Source organism: Papaver somniferum, chromosome 2, assembly GCF_003573695.1.
Source record: "Papaver somniferum cultivar HN1 chromosome 2, ASM357369v1, whole genome shotgun sequence".
In the NCBI taxonomy this organism is placed as follows: domain Eukaryota; kingdom Viridiplantae; phylum Streptophyta; class Magnoliopsida; order Ranunculales; family Papaveraceae; genus Papaver; species Papaver somniferum.
In genome coordinates this window covers 133,865,549-133,884,626 of record NC_039359.1, presented here as the reverse complement: position 1 = coordinate 133,884,626, position 19,078 = coordinate 133,865,549, and the positions used below count along the sequence as shown (strand labels likewise).

General features: G+C 35.5%; 2 protein-coding genes across 2 annotated transcripts; one reads left to right on the top strand and one right to left on the bottom strand.

The window, feature by feature from the left end:
* Positions 1–180: 180 nt before the first annotated feature.
* LOC113349173 (chalcone synthase) lies at positions 181–1,825 on the top strand. The gene is made up of 2 exons (XM_026593105.1): positions 181–462; positions 590–1,825. The coding sequence occupies exons 1-2, from the start codon at positions 285–287 to the stop codon at positions 1,582–1,584; spliced, it is 1,173 nt and encodes a 390-aa protein (XP_026448890.1). The 5' UTR covers positions 181–284; the 3' UTR covers positions 1,585–1,825.
* A 4,565-nt stretch (positions 1,826–6,390) lies between these two features.
* Positions 6,391–7,218, bottom strand: LOC113351987. Its single transcript, XM_026595878.1, has 2 exons — positions 6,647–7,218; positions 6,391–6,547 (listed from the first exon to the last, which is right to left on the bottom strand). Exons 1-2 carry the CDS (start codon positions 7,216–7,218, stop codon positions 6,391–6,393), a joined length of 729 nt encoding a protein of 242 aa, XP_026451663.1.
* Positions 7,219–19,078: the final 11,860 nt, after the last annotated feature.

Below are 19,078 nucleotides of genomic sequence, written 5' to 3'. Positions count from 1 at the left end.
AGGATGTCGGCCTGGTTTTGCAAGTGTTAATGACTAAACTAACCCCAAACCAACCATCGTTTTGAACTACGTACCTCAAATCCACGTGGTTGCTCATCTACCCGGCAATTCAACCTACCAATACTTCTTCATACTTACTCGTCTTGTCCCCGACACCCATATAAAAAGCCACCTTCCCTTATTTCATCATCCACCAAATTTTTTCATTCTTACTACTACTCAGATATTTATTTGATCATCACAAACAGTTTCGAATTCAAGTACGCAGTATACTATATCAAAAAATGGTGACTGTTGAGGAAATCCGTAATGCTCAAAGAGCCGAGGGTCCAGCTAATGTCTTGGCAATCGGGACTGCAACTCCAGCCAACTGCGTCTTACAAGCTGATTACCCTGACTACTACTTCAAAATCACAAAGAGCGAACATATGACTGAACTCAAAGAGAAATTCAAGCGAATGTGTAAGTTCATCTTCTTTCTCTATGTTTGTGTATCTTATTTTGATGTTTTGGAGATCTGACATGAATATATATATATATTCAATATATCCAAAACATACAACTTATTTGTTTAATTCTATGCATGCAGGCGAGAAGTCACAGATTAGAAAGCGTTATATGCATATCACAGAAGAAATTCTGAATGAAAACCCCAACATGTGTGAATACATGGCTCCATCGCTCGATGCACGTCAAGACATAGTTGTTGTTGAGGTACCCCGACTAGGAAAAGAAGCTGCATCAAAAGCTATCAAAGAATGGGGACAACCAAAGTCCAAGATCACTCATTTAGTCGTTTGCACTACTTCCGGTGTTGACATGCCTGGTGCAGATTACCAGCTCAGTAAACTACTGGGTCTTCGTCCTTCGGTTAAACGATTGATGATGTACCAACAAGGTTGTTTCGCTGGTGGGACTGTCATGCGTCTTGCCAAAGACTTGGCTGAGAATAACGCTGGTGCACGTGTACTTGTTGTGTGTTCAGAAATTACAGCAGTTACTTTCCGTGGTCCTGCTGATACTCATTTAGACTCCCTTGTAGGACAAGCTCTTTTTGGTGATGGTGCAGGTGCAATGATCATCGGAGCAGACCCTGATCTTTCAGTGGAACGTCCGCTTTTCCAAATCGTTTCTGCAGCTCAGACTATTCTCCCCGATTCGCATGGAGCAATCGATGGACATTTACGTGAAGTCGGTCTGACTTTTCACTTGTTGAAAGATGTTCCCGGCTTGATCTCTAAGAACATTGAGAAGAGTTTAGATGAGGCTTTTAAACCAATTGGTATCACTGACTGGAATTCTTTGTTCTGGATTGCTCACCCTGGTGGTCCAGCAATTCTTGACCAAGTTGAGGCTAAACTAGGATTACAAGAAGAGAAACTCCGAGCAACCCGTCATGTGTTGAGCGAGTACGGTAACATGTCAAGCGCTTGTGTCCTTTTCATCCTCGACGAGATGAGAAAGAAGTCCATTGAAGAAGGAAAAGCCACCACCGGAGATGGATTGGATTGGGGTGTTCTCTTCGGTTTCGGACCCGGTCTTACGGTCGAAACTGTTGTGCTCCATAGTGTCCCAACTATTTAATGCACTAGTATTATGATTCGGAGTTCATGAATCAAATCGGTCTCCTTTTTAAGTGATGTGGACTGCTCGGAATAAAAGTAGTTGTTGGTTGTAATGTGAGGTGGGGATGAGGGTTCATGCATGTGATGTGTTCTTTGTAAGGTTTTTATGTACGCATTTGATATTTGTTTGCGTGTTTGTGTATATCCAAATAATAAATGAGTCTTATAATAAAAGCCGTACTCACAGATCTTTTCTCAAATGAGTCTTAAAAATTTACAAAGTGCAGAGTTTTATTTTTTTTTTAGTGAATTCTCTTAAAAGAAGGAATCACAGTTGGCTTGGGCGTGATAATTAATGGTGGTAAATTTTTCTTTCTGATAGGAGATGGAATACGACAACCACGCAGAATTTCATGTGTTAGAGTTGTAATGTTGTAGGAAAGGCAGCAACCTTGGTCCTTAATAATGATAACATCTCAATCCACCGGATTAATATACATGGCCTCTACTTTGCGGGATGCTGTGTAACCCTTCAATTCAATACCACTATGCACCATTTGCCAGTTTAATCCTCCTCCATTATTATAGTCATCCTCGAGCAGCCATACACTCAGAGAAGCTTTATAACGGAAACTATCATTGAGGATGATATGACCATAGTAGATGCACCCTTTGACTCCCCCAAAAAACTAGCTCTTTTATACTCATCTGTATCACTAGGATAATCAATCGACCTGCATTGAGCACTACCATTTTCTTTGTTTTCAAGACTACAAGCTGTGACTGTGTATGTGACTGTTGTGAGCGACGTTCTTATTTGATCGGCCATATACAAAACACCATGATGGATAGCCATTTGAAACAGATGACAGCTATCTTCTCTAGGCCTTGGAACACGAGACATTTTCCATTTGCCCGTGTCAGAAGAAAAGATTTGTAGGAAGACGTTATTATCCATCCCTTGGGAATAGATATACACCACCTTGTAATTACATATGGAATGATTAAGTGACACCTCCCAGGATTCACATACCAATTTAGCGTACCAGTAGTCATATTCTCCAGAAATATCTGGTCGTTGTGGCAGGGAAACCCATTGCTTTGTAAGGGGATTGCATATGTAGATCACCTAGCTTGAATATTGATATGAGGTGGACAGAACGAACGACCTTGTTTTTTCTGGATTGTATGTTTTGAACAAAGTATTAAACCATTACTACATGAATCTAAGAGACATATGTTTTTTGTTTTTCTGAATGGATGTGTATCTAATAGGAATCTAAAGGACAAACCATCATGATGGGTTATGAATTTGTGGTTATGATTCAGATAGAGGGGGATTCGTAGGTTTGAGGGATCATACATAAATATCCATGGGATACTAGTAATACGGTTGAATGTCTTGTTCATGAAAAATGAATCAGATAAAAGATATTTCCATAACCATGATAGACATCGGAATTTATACACCGGTTTTAATGATGAAAGACGAGAGAAGATCTCTTATAATACCTCTGTTGGTAAATCAACGCGATGCTCGTTACTACTTGATGATGACATATTCACAGCTAGCTGCTCCGCACACGAACTTGTTTTTTGCTTACAATAAAAAAAAGACTTGCACAAGAATCAAATAGTAGTTTCATGGTGAGGAGAAGCTAAAGTTGAGAACAACACGTATTGGAGAAAATCTGATATCAAAGACTTAATGAACACAAAATGTAACTCAAACAATTCTCTCTATTGATGTAATGCAAACTCATGACTCAACAGCCTATATATATTGTTTAACAGACTTGACGTCTAAGAAAACACTTTCCTAATATAACTCAAACTCTAAACATAGAATTCTTCTAGAAACTCAAAACTCTAAACAAGTTCTTAAGCCAAACAAATTCCTCGATAACAAAGTTTCCTAAAACTGACACCTTTCGTATTCACACTATAAACCAGTTACCTAAAACTGGTACGCTCCGTATACGAAACACCGTGTTCACACTATCTTGGTTTAACCTTCAACATCCTCCCTTAAACCAAGATATTCTTTACTAATCATTCCAAGTTTTCCATGCAAGTAGATGAAAGTGTTAGACTTCAAAAACTTGGTGAAAATATCGGCTACTTGATTCTCACTTTCACAAAACTCCACAGCTATTTCTTTGTTACTGACAAGCTCTCTAATGTAATGATACTTGATGTCAATGTGCTTACTCCTTCCATGAAGCACTGGTTTCTTTGTTAATGAAATTGAAGACTTATTATCACAAATTATTGTTGTAGGTGTTACTTGCTCATGGAAAAGAGATTTCAGCATCATTCTCAACCAAACTATTTGTGTAGCACAATTGCCAGCAACAATATATTCAGCTTCTGTTGTAGACAATGCACCAACCTGTTGCTTCTTTGATGACCAAGAGAAAAATCCTGTTCCTAAATGGAATGCATAACCTGAAGTACTCTTTCTTCCTTCTGTATCTCCAGCCCCATCACTATCTGTATAACCAACTAACTTTGGTTCTTCTGAAACTGTGTAAAGGATTCCCATACTAGTTGTACCTTTAACATACTTCAAAATACGTTTTGCAGCTTGTAAGTGTGACTGTCTTGGTGATTCCATAAACCTACTAACCAATCCAACTACATACATAATATATGGTCTTGTAGCAGTTAAGTATCTGAGACATCCAACCAGACACTTAAAGTCAGTAGGATTCACAAGCTCTCCTGATCCATCTTTTGTCAATTTCAACCTCTCCTCTACTGGTGTTAAAATAGGATTGCAATTATCCATCTTAAACCTCTTCAGTATTCCATCTGCATATCTCTGTTGATTAATAAAGATACCTCTTTCTGTTTGTTGTACTTCAATACCAAGAAAATATGACATTAATCCCAAATTTGTCATCTCAAACTCCTTCACCATATCCTCCCTGAATTCATTGATCATCTCTGAACTATTACCAATAAATATAAGATCATTCACATATAAACAAACTATAATATGATTGCCAAGAGAACCATCTTTCAAATACAGTGTATGTTCATATGAACATCTTGTAAAACCTTTCTCAATGAAGTATAAATCTATTCTTGTATACCAAGCACGTGGTGCTTGTTTTAAGCCATACAAATCTTTATTTAGCTTGTATACTTGATTTTCCTTCCCCTCCATAACATAACCTGCTGGTTGTTCGAAATAAACTTCTTCTTCTAGTACACCGTTCAAGAATGCACTCTTCACATCCATCTGAAAAATATTCCAATGTTTCTGAGCAGCTAAAGCAATAATCATATGTACTGTATCTAATCTTTCAACTGGTGCAAACACTTCTGAGTAATCTATTCCTTGTTTTTGTCTATATCCCTTAGCAACTAATCTTGCCTTCAATTTATCTACTTCACCATCTGATTTATACTTAGTCTTGTAAACCCACTTAACACCTATTGCTTTCTTTCCTTGTGGAAGTTCAGTAATCTCCCATGTATTATTCTTCTCAATAGACTTCAACTCTGCATCCATGGCTTGTATCCATCCTTGTTATTTAGAAGCTTCTTCATAAGCTACAGGATCACAATCTCCAAATAAAGCAAAATTAATTACTTCTTCATCAGTATCATCATCATCTCTTGTTAACACATAATCATTCATGCGTGCTGGTGTAACAATATTTCTTCTTGGTCTTGTATTTTCTTCTTGTTGTGGTGCAGCATCAATTCTAACTTCTTCTTGATGTTCTACAGCATCATTCTGAGTTCTTACTTCTTCTTCAACTGTAACTGGTACTGTTCTGACAGTTTCTTTTGTTGTTGTAACGTTCCAATCCCATTGTGAATCTTCATCAAAAATCACATCTCTGCTAGTAATTATTTTTCCTGTTTCTGGATTATAAAGCTTGTATCCTTTTGTTACTGAACTATAACCAACCACAATACACTTCTCACTCTTATCATCTAACTTCTTCCTAAGTTCTTTAGGTACATGTGCATATGCAATGCACCTGAAAATTCTCAAATGTCTTACACTTGGTCTTATTCCTCTCCAAGCTTCTTCTGGTGTCTTATTATTCAAGCTATTTGTAGGATATCTGTTAAGTAAATACACTGTTGTATCAACTGCATAACCCCAAAAATTCTTAGGTAAATCTTTTGTTCTTCTTATAGTTCTTTCCATCTCCATTATAGTTTTGTTCTTTCTCTCAGCAACACCATTCTGTTGAGGTGTATATCTAGCAGTTAACTGATGTAGAATACCATGTTCTTCCATGTAACTATCAACAACAGTATATTCTGTTCCTCTATCAGTTCTCAATATCTTGATGCTCTTACCAATTTGTTTCTCATCATATGCTTTAAAACTTCTAAAAGCATGAAAAGCATCACTTTTTTGTTTAAGTAGATACACCCAAGCCTTTCTACTAAAATCATCAATGAAAGTTATGAAATAGTTATTACCTCCATGTGATGTAACTTCAATAGGACCACACAAGTCACTGTGTATTATCTCCAAATGTTGTTCAGCTCTTCTATCTTTGTTCACTGGGAATGGATCTCTGTGCTGCTTTCCAAATATACAATTCTCACATCTTGACTCTGGAAGCTCTATAATTGGTAGACCTGACACCATCTCCTTCTTAGATAAAACTTGTAAACTATTAAAGTTTTCATGAACCATTCTCTTGTGCCATAACCAACTATCATTATGCACATGAGTATTGAAACAACTTTCCTTCTGATGCTGAATATTCAAAGGAAATAATCTGCTTTTGGTCATCTGTACTTTTGCTATCAGTCTTCTTCTTCTATCTCTAATGAAACAGATACCAATCTAAATGTTCATAGAGTATCCTCTTTCTGATAACTGCCCCATGCTCAGCAAATTCTGATGTAAACCAGGTACATCAAATACATCCATTATGTATGCCTTTGAACCATTCTTAAGAACAATTCCTATTCTTCCTTTTCCCATAACAGGAATTGTAGAACTATTACCAAACTTCACAGTTGATCTTACAGACTCATCAAGCTTATCAAATAAGTCTTTTCTTCCACACATATGATTTATACAGCCAATATCTTAGTACCACTTAAGTTGAGGTTGTTTTTCTGCAGTATGACAAGAAAGTAGCATGTTTTCAGCTTTTTGTTCTTCTTCTTCTTCTTCTTCTTCTTCTTCTTGACTTTCAGCTATATTTGCTTTGAAGTTGGCTTTGTAGTTATTTTCTGTTGTTTTTCTAGGCTTTGGACAATCAAAAGAAAAATGTCCAAAATTTCCACAATTATTATCACACTGAAGCTTTGCTTTATCTACTAGTTTTCTTCCCTCATATCCTCCATTATTTGATCTTCCTCCAAAATTATATCTTCTCTGATAACTTCCATTATTTGATCTTCCTCCAAAGCTAGAATTTCCTTGATTGTTAGTCCATCTGACTTGACTTTGTAGTGCTTCCTCTACTGTTTTTGCAGCAGCTGTTTTTTCAAGTAACCTCTGTTCATAAGCCTGTAATAAACCTAATAACTCATTAAGAGTCATAGTTGCAGCAGTATTACATTCCTCTATAGCAGTTACTTTTGATTCAAACTTCTCAGGTAAGCTTCTTAAGATCTTTTCCACAATAGCTGAGTCTTCTATGGTGTCACCATTAACTTTCATCTCATTGACAAGATTCAATGTCTTTGAGAAGAAGTCTTATGTTGTCTCTGATGATTCCATCTGTAACAGTTCATATCTACGCTTCAGATTTTGTAATCTCACCTTCTTAACTTTGTCAGAACCTTTGTAATAATTTACCAAACCATCCCATGCTTCTTTAGCTTCTTTAATATAGATAACTCTATCCATGAGAGACTCATGAATACCCTGATGAAGAATATAGGTTGCTTTAGAGTTATTCTTCATGTTTTTTGTTAAAGCAGTTTGTTGTTCTGCTGTTAAAACAGCTCCTGCTGCTGGTTCATCATAGCCATCTTTCACAATATCCCACACCTCTTGATATATGAAAATATTCTCCATCTGTAACCTCCACTGTTCAAATTTTTTACCTTCAAACAGGTACCTTGATTGAACTTAAACTCGTTATCTTCTTATTCTCAACAACTCATACCCACATCCCTAGAATCTGATACAAGTGCTCTGATACCAGATGTAGAAAATCTGATATCAAAGACTTAATGAACACAAAACGTAACTCAAACAATTCTCTCTATTGATGTAATTCAAACTCATGGCTCAACAGCCTATATATATTGTTTAACAGACTTGACGACTAAGAAAACACTTTCCTAATATAACTCAAACTCTAAACATAGAATTCTTCTAGAAACTGAAAACTCTAAACAAATTCTTAAGCCAAACAAACTCCTCGATAAAAAAGTTTCCTAAAAATGACACCTTCCGTATACAAGAAAAACCGTGTTCACACTATAAACCAGTTTCCTAAAACTGGCACCTTCCGTATATAAGAAAAACCGTATTCACACTATAAACCAGTTTCCTAAAACTGGTACCTTCCGTATATGAAACACCGTGTTCACACTATCTTGGTTTAACTTTCAACACGTATATATGGCTACATCGATTTATATGTTCAGAACACCACGTATATATATATATATATATACATCGATTTCTATATTCTGAACATCAGGTATATATGGCTACATTCTAAGTTCAGAACACCACGTCCATAGCTATCATATAAGCGGGTCCATACGAGATGGTTGTTGGGTTGGATATCTCTTGGCTATCATATAGCTAGCTATAGCCAAGAAAAGTGGTGCAACATAGTGCTTTCCCTAAAGCCAAACACCATGGTCATGCATTTTACTTAAAAACAAGATGTTATGATATATCTGTATATATCTCTTAGTTTACAGTGACGGAAACTCAATTTCTGTCAAGACAATAGATTATAAATACGGAGTACCGGGCGATTTTTTGTTTTATCCAAAATATTTTAAGTTGGGTTTTGTTAGTGACTAGAAATAACCCGTGCCGTAATGACACGATATGAGATGGAATAATAGTCAGTCATAAAGATTTAAATAAATACTATAAACTATAATAAGACTTATTTTGACCCATGAGAACTTGTTTAAATATTTGTCATACAAATAATTATAAATTCGTTACACTTATAATTGATAAAAATATTAGTTTCTGATAAAAATGCCAGGTATATTATTATAATTTTCCTAAAATACCTTTATTCGATCCTTAGAGATTACACTTACAATCTTTAGTTGATCCCAAAGATTGGTGGTCTGTGATACTGTTGTATTGTATTCAGAATGTTATGCTGAAACTTCTCAGAATATTGTGTTGAAACTTCATCGATATTTGCAACCATTTCCGGATGAAATATAACACCGCTATTCACGTTTTTCATATTCGATATTTCCAACACCAAATCAGGAGTGGAGAATCTAGAGGTGAATCATGATAATAAAGAAAGACTTGGTGACAAGGATAGGTCAATAATTTAAGGTTTAGATAAAAGATGCTCAATAGTGTTGTTATGCAGGAAAAGACAATCAGGATCAAGAAGATACAAATAAATAAACTTAGCAGATGCAGAGAAAAAAATAAACCACCATAAAAGCCAAGGATGTTTGTGAAAAAATTAGGGTTTCAGTTTCAGCATTGAAAATGAATATTATTTCGAGCTAGATTGTTGTCCCACTTGCAAGGCTGTAAAGAACGCAAACTTGTGAGTCTACATGTCCTAGCTAGGCCAAATATAAGCTTTAAAATAAAATTTCTTTTTTCTCTGAAATTAAAATTAGTCTATGCCTAAAGCGAAATTTTTTGATGATTCATTATTTGGGCAAACCTTAATTGTATATATTTATTTTTGTTTTTCGGTTATTTCCAAGAAAAACAAAATGAATCAGATTGAAATGAATTTTTTGTTTTTTTAACATAATGTTCTTTGCTCGTCGGTTTTTGCAGGTTGAGGAAGGACAATTGATTTATTTCAAGGCAGATATAAGGGTTTTAGATATTGTAAATGCAAATGTCTTAATAGTATTTGTTCTTTGTAGGTTGATAAAGGTGGGTAATTCGTTTTAAAAAACTATGAGTCATTTTATTTTTTGAATAAAAAATATGAGTTTATATAGTTGTAGTATTTAGTTGGTAAGCATTTTTTGTTTGCACATTAAATTTTTTTTAATTGGTGAGAAACTAATTATAAGGATTATATGCATATATCCATAATAGAAGGACATTACAAATCTAATCTAGAAATAACACGTGCCGTAACGGCACTGCTTTAGTCTAATCTAAGACTGATGTAAAAAAAATTCTAGACTTTTAATCGTAATTCCGAGAAAGTTTTCTATTTTGTTTCAAAACAAAATAATTTCCACGCGAACATAATATAATTAGCCATATACGTCACCCAAAATCCAACAACCGAGTTATTCAAGTAATAGCGTATACATGTATATCACTTCTCATCATACTTACCCTGCCACCACTAAATCCAACTAATGCATAATGTGTTATTATGATATTTTATACATAAAATAATTAACCTCTTTTCTTTTTTGTATTTAATATTCAATTTATATTTTGAGTTATGATGTGATCAATTAATAGGTCAATAAATTTTGATTTATAATGAAAGAGGTTACAAATACCACGATCGTCGGTTGTCTTTTGCTGGGATGAGATTGGGATAGTCGGATGTAGCTTTTGTCTCTCAAAATGTTATCCGACCGTCCAAGGCTCAGAAATCTCTTCTATTTTGTATTATAGACTTGTTATAGGATAAATAATAATTCAGATAAAATTAGAAATTAAATAGCAAAAAAAGAAGAAATTATGATAAATAAAAGAGCAAAAGAGAAACATTAACAATAGAAACTTGGCCAAATTTGGATACACCCTGAAAAATTGGGATATACCTAATGAGACAAATTCCGAGTCATTATGAAGTAAAACACAATACCTTTTAACCAATTATTTTAAAAATGGATAATCTACCCTTGCTTAATTAACATAAAAAAATTAGATTAGATTAATTAATTCAGTTATTTATTTTCGCTCAGTCAGAGATTGTGAAATGGTTCACGAATCATAAATTATTAGTTTCACATACATTTCTGAAGCCGTGTCAGAAACATACAGTAGCATGATTTTACGATTTTAGCCTTTGTCGAAAATCCACCATCATGGACTTGTGAACACTTCATCCATTCGGATTCCCAAATTCTAGCTTATATTTGGTTTCAGCATCTACCCTTACGGAGGACAAATTTTTAATTCGAGTTTCGGCGTACCATGCTTTGATGATGGATAGATCTTCATTTGAATCAAATTTTGCCATTCTTGTCCTCCAAATCTTTTCCCAAATGACTCGATTCTTTTCCTCCAAATATGTCATCTAGTTTGATATGCGGCTTAGGCTAACCCCTATAGGCTAGATTTGAGTGTTAGATTGGCCAAAAAGTGTTGCAAATCAAAAAATAAGTGTTGGAAAAAAAGTTAACAGTGATAGTGGATAGTTCTCTCTCCTAACAGCTGCTCGCCATCCAACTATCAGCGAGATTGAAACGCTGAATCGTTCGGCGCTCAAAAAGTGGTCACAACGCCGAATGGTTCAGCGCTATATATTTTTTTTCGTAGAAAGAGAGAAAGTGACAGAGAGAGAGAAAAAAAGAAGGAAATAAAATGATGGAGAACGTGGGAAAGAGGAAGAAATAGAGAGAGAAAAAAAGAGGGAGAGAGGAAAGGATGGAGAGAGAAGAAAAAAAGGGGGACAAAGAAATATTAAATAATTAGTTTTCTTAGAAAATAAAAATGTAACGTTGTTTGGTTCGGCGTTGGACGCCGAATTGTTAGACGTTTCGCGGCTAGATTGGCCATCCCCATAGGGGTTAGGAGGTTGCGCAATCTGACGTGGATGGCCAATTTAGCAGCTAAATATCTAACCCATAGGGGTTAGCCTTAGGTAGCATTACGTTTTTGAACTTTTTATGGGACATTAACCACCAAAAAGAGAAGAAAGTTCTTATCTCTTTACAAACCTCACTTGCCTCTATCTAAAGGAAAAAAAAAAGTTTGCAGCCAAAGAAGAGACGACTAAAAGAAACTTGTAACTAGATTTCACTTAAAAATATACACATATATTTTCTTCGTTCCAGGGAAAAAGTCGATCACTTTTTCAATTTAACCTAAAAAATTTATGAAGTACAGAGTTTTATTTCTTTTAGTGAATTCTTTTGAAGGAAGGAAACACAGTTGGCTTGGGTGTGATAAAAAATGGTAGTAAATTTTTCTTTCTGATAGGAGATGGAATAGGAAAACCATGCAGAACTTCATGTGTTAGAGTTGAAATGTTGTAGACAAGGAAGCAACCTTGGTCCTCAATGATGATAACATTTCGATCCACCGGATTAATATACATGTCCTCTATTTTGCGGGATGCTGTGTAACCCTTCAATTCAATGTTGGAGTCTTGAAACAATAGAAGAAAACGTTAGATGTATAAAACAATAAATATAAAGAACCGTAACAAACAACTCTACCACGAACAAATTGATGAGGGCAGAATCACAGGTTCAACAATCTGTCCTTAACACATTAGTTCGCGGGTATACTCTAAAGTAATGATAAACCCCAACGTGCGAAGATGTGTCCAGGATAAGACTGCCTGATATAACTTGTATTAGCAAAATACAAGTTACCCACTCTTAAACTCAGCAACGGGGATGGAAGTAAAACGCCTCACGAAAATAAAAGCAAGAAGATGAAGAAAAGTATACCTAGAGATGGACGCTGCTTGTGTGTTTTGAAAAGAGATTTTCGAGTTGTATTTATAGGAAAATTAACTTGCAAATCAAGTTAGGTTTAGGTTTTTTCTTATGAAACGAGTTTTGTTTCTTGTATAACAATTAAACACAAAAAAGGAATTTTTTCCATAAATAAAACTCTTAAATAAATTATTTATCAAGTTAAAAACTTGCAAAAAATAATTTCAAGTAGACACGGACTTGGTGCTTTGTACACGCGCATGGGTATGGGTCGAAACATGTGTTAAAGTTGAAATGTTGTAGACAAGGAAGCAACCTTGGTCCTCAATGATGATAACATTTCGATCCACCGGATTAATATACATGTCCTCTATTTTGCAGGATGTTGTGTAACCCTTCAATTCAATGTTGGAGTGTTGCAACAATAGAAGAAATGTCAGATGTATCAAACAATAAATATAAAGAACCGTATCAAACAACTCTACCACGAACAAATTGATGAGGGCAGAATCACAGATTCAACAAGCTGTCCTTAACACATTAGTTCGCGGGTATACTCTAAAGTAATGCTAAACCCCAACGTGCGAATATGTGTCCAGGATAAGACTGCCGATATAACTTGTATTAGCACAATACAAGTTACCCACTCTTAAACTCAGCAACGGGGATGGAAGTAAAATGCCGCACGAAAATAAAAGCAAGAAGATGAAGAAAATTAGACCTAGAGATGGTCGCTGCTTGTGTGTTTTGAAAAGAGATTTTCGAGTTGTATTTATAGGAAAATTAACTTGCAAATCAAGTTAGGTTTAGATTTTTTCTTATAAAACGAGTTTTGTTTCTTGTAAAAAAATTAAACAAAAAAAAGGAATTTTTTCCATAAATAAAACTCTTAAATAAATTATTTATCAAGTTAAAAACTTGCAAAAAATAATTTCAAGTATACACGGACTTGGTGCTTGGTACACGCGCATGGGTATGGGTCGAAACATGTGTTAGAGTTGAAATGTTGTAGACAAGGCAGCAACCTTGGTCCTCAATGATGATAACATTTCGATCCACCGGATTAATATACATGTCCTCTATTTTGCGGGATGTTGTGTAACCCTTCAATTCAATGTTGGAGTCTTGCAATAATAGAAAAAACGTCAGACGTCTCAAACAATAAATATAAAGAACCGTATCAAACAACTCTACCACGAACAAATTGATGAGGGCAGAATCACAGGTTCAACAACATGTCCTTAACACATTAGTTCGCGGGTATACTCTAAAGTAATTCTAAACCCCAACGTGCGAAGATGTGTCCAGGATAATACTACTCGATATAACTTGTATTAGCACAATACAAGTTACCCACTTTTAAACTCAGCAACGGGGATGGAAGTAAAACGCCGCACGAAAATAAAAGCAAGAAGATAAAGAAAAGTATACCTAGAGATGGTCGCTTCTTGTGTGTTTTGAAAAGAGATTTTCGAGTTGTATTTATAGGAAAATTAACTTGCAAATCAAGTTATGTTTAGGTTTTTTCTTATAAAACGAGTTTTGTTTCTTGTAAAACAATTAAACACAAAAAAGGATTTTTTTCCATAAATAAAACTCTTAAATAAATTATTTTTATCAAGTTAAAAACTTGAAAAAAATAATTTCAAGTAGACACGGACTTGGTGCTTGGTACACGCGCATGGGTATGGGTCGAAACATGTGTTAGAGTTGAAATGTTGTAGACAAGGCAGCAACCTTGGTCCTCAATGATGATAACATTTCGATCCACCGGATTAATATACATGTCCTCTATTTTGCAGGATGTTGTGTAACCCTTCAATTCAATGTTGGAGTCTTGCAATAATATAAAAAACGTCAGATGTATCAAACAATAAATATAAAGAACTGTATCAAACAACTCTACCACGAACAAATTGATGAGGGCAGAATCACAGGTTCAACAAGCTGTCCTTAACACATTAGTTCGTGGGTATACTCTAAAGTAATGCTAAACCCCAACGTGCGAAGATGTGTCCAGGATAAGACTGCCCGATATAACTTGTATTAACACAATACAAGTTACCCACTCTTAAACTCAGCAATGGGGATGAAAGTAAAACGCCGCACGAAAATAAAAGCAAGAATATGAAGAAAAGTAGACCTAGAGATGGTCGCTGCTTGTGTGTTTTGAAAAGAGATTTTCGAGTTGTATTTATAGGAAAAATTAACTTGCAAATCAAGTTAGGTTTAGGTTTTTTCTTATAAAACGAGTTTTGTTTCTTGTAAAACAATTAAACACAAAAAAGGAATTTTTTCCATAAATAAAACTCTTAAATAAATTATTTATCAAGTTAAAAACTTGCAAAAAATAATTTCAAGTAGACACGTACTTGGTGCTTGGTACACGCGCATGGGTATGGGTCGAAACATGTGTTAGAGTTGAAATGTTGTAGACAAGGCAGCAACCTTGGTCCTCAATGATGATAACATTTCGATCCACCGGATTAATATACAAAGGAATTTTTTCCATAAATAAAACTCTTAAATAAATTATTTATCAAGTTAAAAACTTGCAAAAAATAATTTCAAGTAGACACAGACTTGGTGCTTGGTACACGCGCATGGGTATGGGTCAAAATATGTGTTAGAGTTGAAATGTTGTAGACAAGGCAACAACTTTGGTCCTCAATGATGATAACATTTCGATCCACCGGATTAATATCCATGTCCTCTATTTTGCGGGATGCTGTGTAACCCTTCAATTCAATGTTGGAGTCTTGCAACAATAGAAAAAACGTCAGATGTATCAAACAATAAATAGGACAACCATGCAGAACTTCATGTGTTAGAGTTGAAATGTTGTAGACAAGGCAGCAACCTTGGTCCTCAATGATGATAAAATTTCGATCCACCAGATTAATATACAAAGGAATTTTTTCCATAAATAAAACTCTTAAATAAATTATTATCAAGTTAAAAACTTGCAAAAAATAATTTCAAGTAGACACGGACTTGGTGCTTGGTACACGCGCATGGGTATGGGTCGAAACATGTGTTAGAGTTGAAATGTTGTAGACAACGCAGCAACCTTGGTCCTCAATGATGATAACATTTCGATCCACCGGATTAATATACATGTCCTCTATTTTGCGGGATGCTGTTTAACCCTTCAATTCAGTGATGGAGTTTTGAAACAATAGAAGAAACGTCAGATGTATCAAACAATAAATAGGACAACCATGCAGAACTTCATGTGTTAGAGTTGAAATGTTGTAGACAAGGCAGCAACCTTGGTCCTCAATGATGATAACATTTCGATCCACCGAATTAATATACAAAGGAATTTTTTCCATAAATAAAACTCTTAAATAAATTATTTTTATTAAGTTAAAAACTTGCAAAAAATAATTTCAAGTAAACACGGACTTGGTGCTTGGTACACGCGCATGGGTATGGGTCGAAACATGTGTTAGAGTTGAAATGTTGTAGACAAGGACGCAACCTTGGTCCTCAATGATGATAACATTTCGATCCACCGGATTAATATACATGTCCTCTATTTTGCGGGATGCTGTGTAACCCTTCAATTTAATGTTGGAGTCTTGCAACAATAGAAGAAACGTCAGATGTATCAAATAATGAATAGGAAAACCATGCAGAACTTCATGTGTTAGAGTTGAAATGTTGTAGACAAGGCAGCAACCTTGGTCCTCAATGATGATAACATTTCGATCCACCGGATTAATATACATGTCCTCTATTTTGCGGGATGCTGTGTAACCCTTCAATTCAATGTTGGAGTCTTGAAACAATAGAAGAAAACGTTAGATGTATAAAACAATAAATATAAAGAACCGTAACAAACAACTCTACCACGAACAAATTGATGAGGGCAGAATCACAGGTTCAACAAGCTGTCCTTAACACATTAGTTCGTGGGTATACTCTAAAGTAATGCTAAACCCCAACGTGCGAAGATGTGTCCAGGATAAGACTGCCCGATATAACTTGTATTAACACAATACAAGTTACCCACTCTTAAACTCAGCAACGGGGATGAAAGTAAAACGCCGCACGAAAATAAAAGCAAGAATATGAAGAAAAGTAGACCTAGAGATGGTCGCTGCTTGTGTGTTTTGAAAAGAGATTTTCGAGTTGTATTTATAGGAAAAATTAACTTGCAAATCAAGTTAGGTTTAGGTTTTTTCTTATAAAACGAGTTTTGTTTCTTGTAAAACAATTAAACACAAAAAAGGAATTTTTTCCATAAATAAAACTCTTAAATAAATTATTTATCAAGTTAAAAACTTGCAAAAAATAATTTCAAGTAGACACGTACTTGGTGCTTGGTACACGCGCATGGGTATGGGTCGAAACATGTGTTAGAGTTGAAATGTTGTAGACAAGGCAGCAACCTTGGTCCTCAATGATGATAACATTTCGATCCACCGGATTAATATACAAAGGAATTTTTTCCATAAATAAAACTCTTAAATAAATTATTTATCAAGTTAAAAACTTGCAAAAAATAATTTCAAGTAAACACGGACTTGGTGCTTGGTACACGCGCATGGGTATTGGTCGAAACATGTGTTAGAGTTGAAATTTTGTAGACAAGGCATCAACCTTGGTCCTCAATGATGATAACATTTCGATCCACCGGATTAATATACATGTCTGCTATTTTGCGGGATGCTGTGTAACCCTTCAATTCAATGTTGGAGTCTTGCAACAATAGAAGAAACCTCAGATTTATCAAACAATAAATAGGAAAACCATGCAGAACTTCATGTGTTAGAGTTGAAATGTTGTAGACAAGACATCAACCTTGGTCTTCAATGATGATAACATTTCGATCCACCGGATTAATATACAAAGAAATTTTTTCCATAAATAAAACTCTTAAATAAATTATTTATCAAGTTAAAAACTTGCAAAAAATAATTTCAATTAGACACGGACTTGGTGCTTGGTACACGCGCATGGATATGGGTCGAAACATGTGTTAGAGTTGAAATGTTATAGACAAGGCAGCAACCTTGGTCCTTTATGATGATAAAATTTCGATCCACCGGATTAATATAAATGTCCTCTATTTTGCGGGATGATGTGTAACCCTTCAATTCAATGTTGGAATCTTGCAACAATAGAAGAAACGTCAGATGTATCAAACAATAAAAAGGAAAACCATGCAGAACTTCATGTGTTAGAGTTGAAATGTTGTAGACAAGGCAGCAACCTTGGTCCTCAATGATGATAACATTTCTATCCACCGGATTAATATACAAAAGAATTTTTTCCATAAATAAAACTCTTAAATAAATTATTTATCAAGTTAAAAACTTGCAAAAAATAATTTCAAGTAGACACGGACTTGGTGCCTGGTACACGCTGGCAGGCCTCAAAGAGGTGTAAAAATTATCCCCGGCCAAAAACTTGGTGGGCCCGGAGATATGTATAAAATTAAGCGCAATAAAAACGGGCCTACAGTAATACCGCAAGTGCACGGTCGTCAGTTGTAGCTCGTGCAAGTACGGGTCGATCCACAGAGACTGGGTGTGTTTTGGAGTTTTCTAGCTATTTTGGGCTCCTAAATTGTTGTTGGGCTTTGGGTACCAATGGACTTATGGGCTTAGTGGGTTTTGTACCTTTGAGCTTTGGGCTTTGATTGAGCTTTGGGCTCAATTTCACCCTAACAGTGAAGTGGTCTTTCACAGTAATCGGGCTTTGGGCTTCTGGAATGAAATGTACTGGGCTTGGCTATTGAACTGGGCTATGGGCTTGAGTGCACAGCAGAGCAGATGCAAGCAGTAGCAGCTGGGGCTAACAACAGTGCTGCAACAAGGGAAAACAACAGCTGCAACAAGGGAAAACAACAGGGAAAGGAATGGCAGCAGGAGAGGAAGCAGTTGCAGCAGCAGTGGAAGGGAGGCAATGCAGCAATGCAGAGGAAAGCAGCAACAGCAGAGTTGCAGGGCAGATGGGTTGCAGCAGAAGCTGCACAAGCAGTGCACAGCAGTACAAGGCCAAGAAAACAGCAGCAGCAACAGAGTTGCAGCAAGCCAAGGGAAGTAAACAGGGCAAAACAAGGCAATGAAGAAAATTGTGTGAACAAGATAATGAGTAACAAAACAGTGAACAAAAACAAAACAAAAAGGAACAAAGTGAAAGTGACACAAAGGCAATTAGCCTAAGGCAGGGAAGATGGTGAAACTAACAGTGATAACAATGCAAGTAGTAGCAGTGGCTCTAGGCATACCAATGGAATGGGAGGAGAATTAGCTTGCTATGAGCACTAATTCCTCCCATTGCTCAATCACAACAATGCAAGAGAGTTAAGCATACAAATGGAGTGGGAAGAAAACTAGCTTGCTCATTGTCACTAGTGAGCACTAGTTTCTCCCCACTGCTCAATCAAAACAGTGTACTGAAAGCTCTAACCTAGCATACCATCACTTCTTGACAATGAATTGAAACACAGTTGAACAATGAAGGAACAAACATCACAAGAACATGAAACAACTGAAATTAAACCTTAACAGACATCACAAGGAACAAACATCACAACTGAAATTAAACCTTAACAGAACAAACATTACAACTGAAATGAAGGAACAAACATCACAAGGAACAAAACAGGATATGAAAATAAATGAAATTGAACTGAAATTGAAAATTAACATAAAATTGAACTAAAAAACAACATTAACAGAACATGAAAAGTGCATGAAACAGCACAAAACTGAAGAGAAAAAAAAACACATTAACAGGAC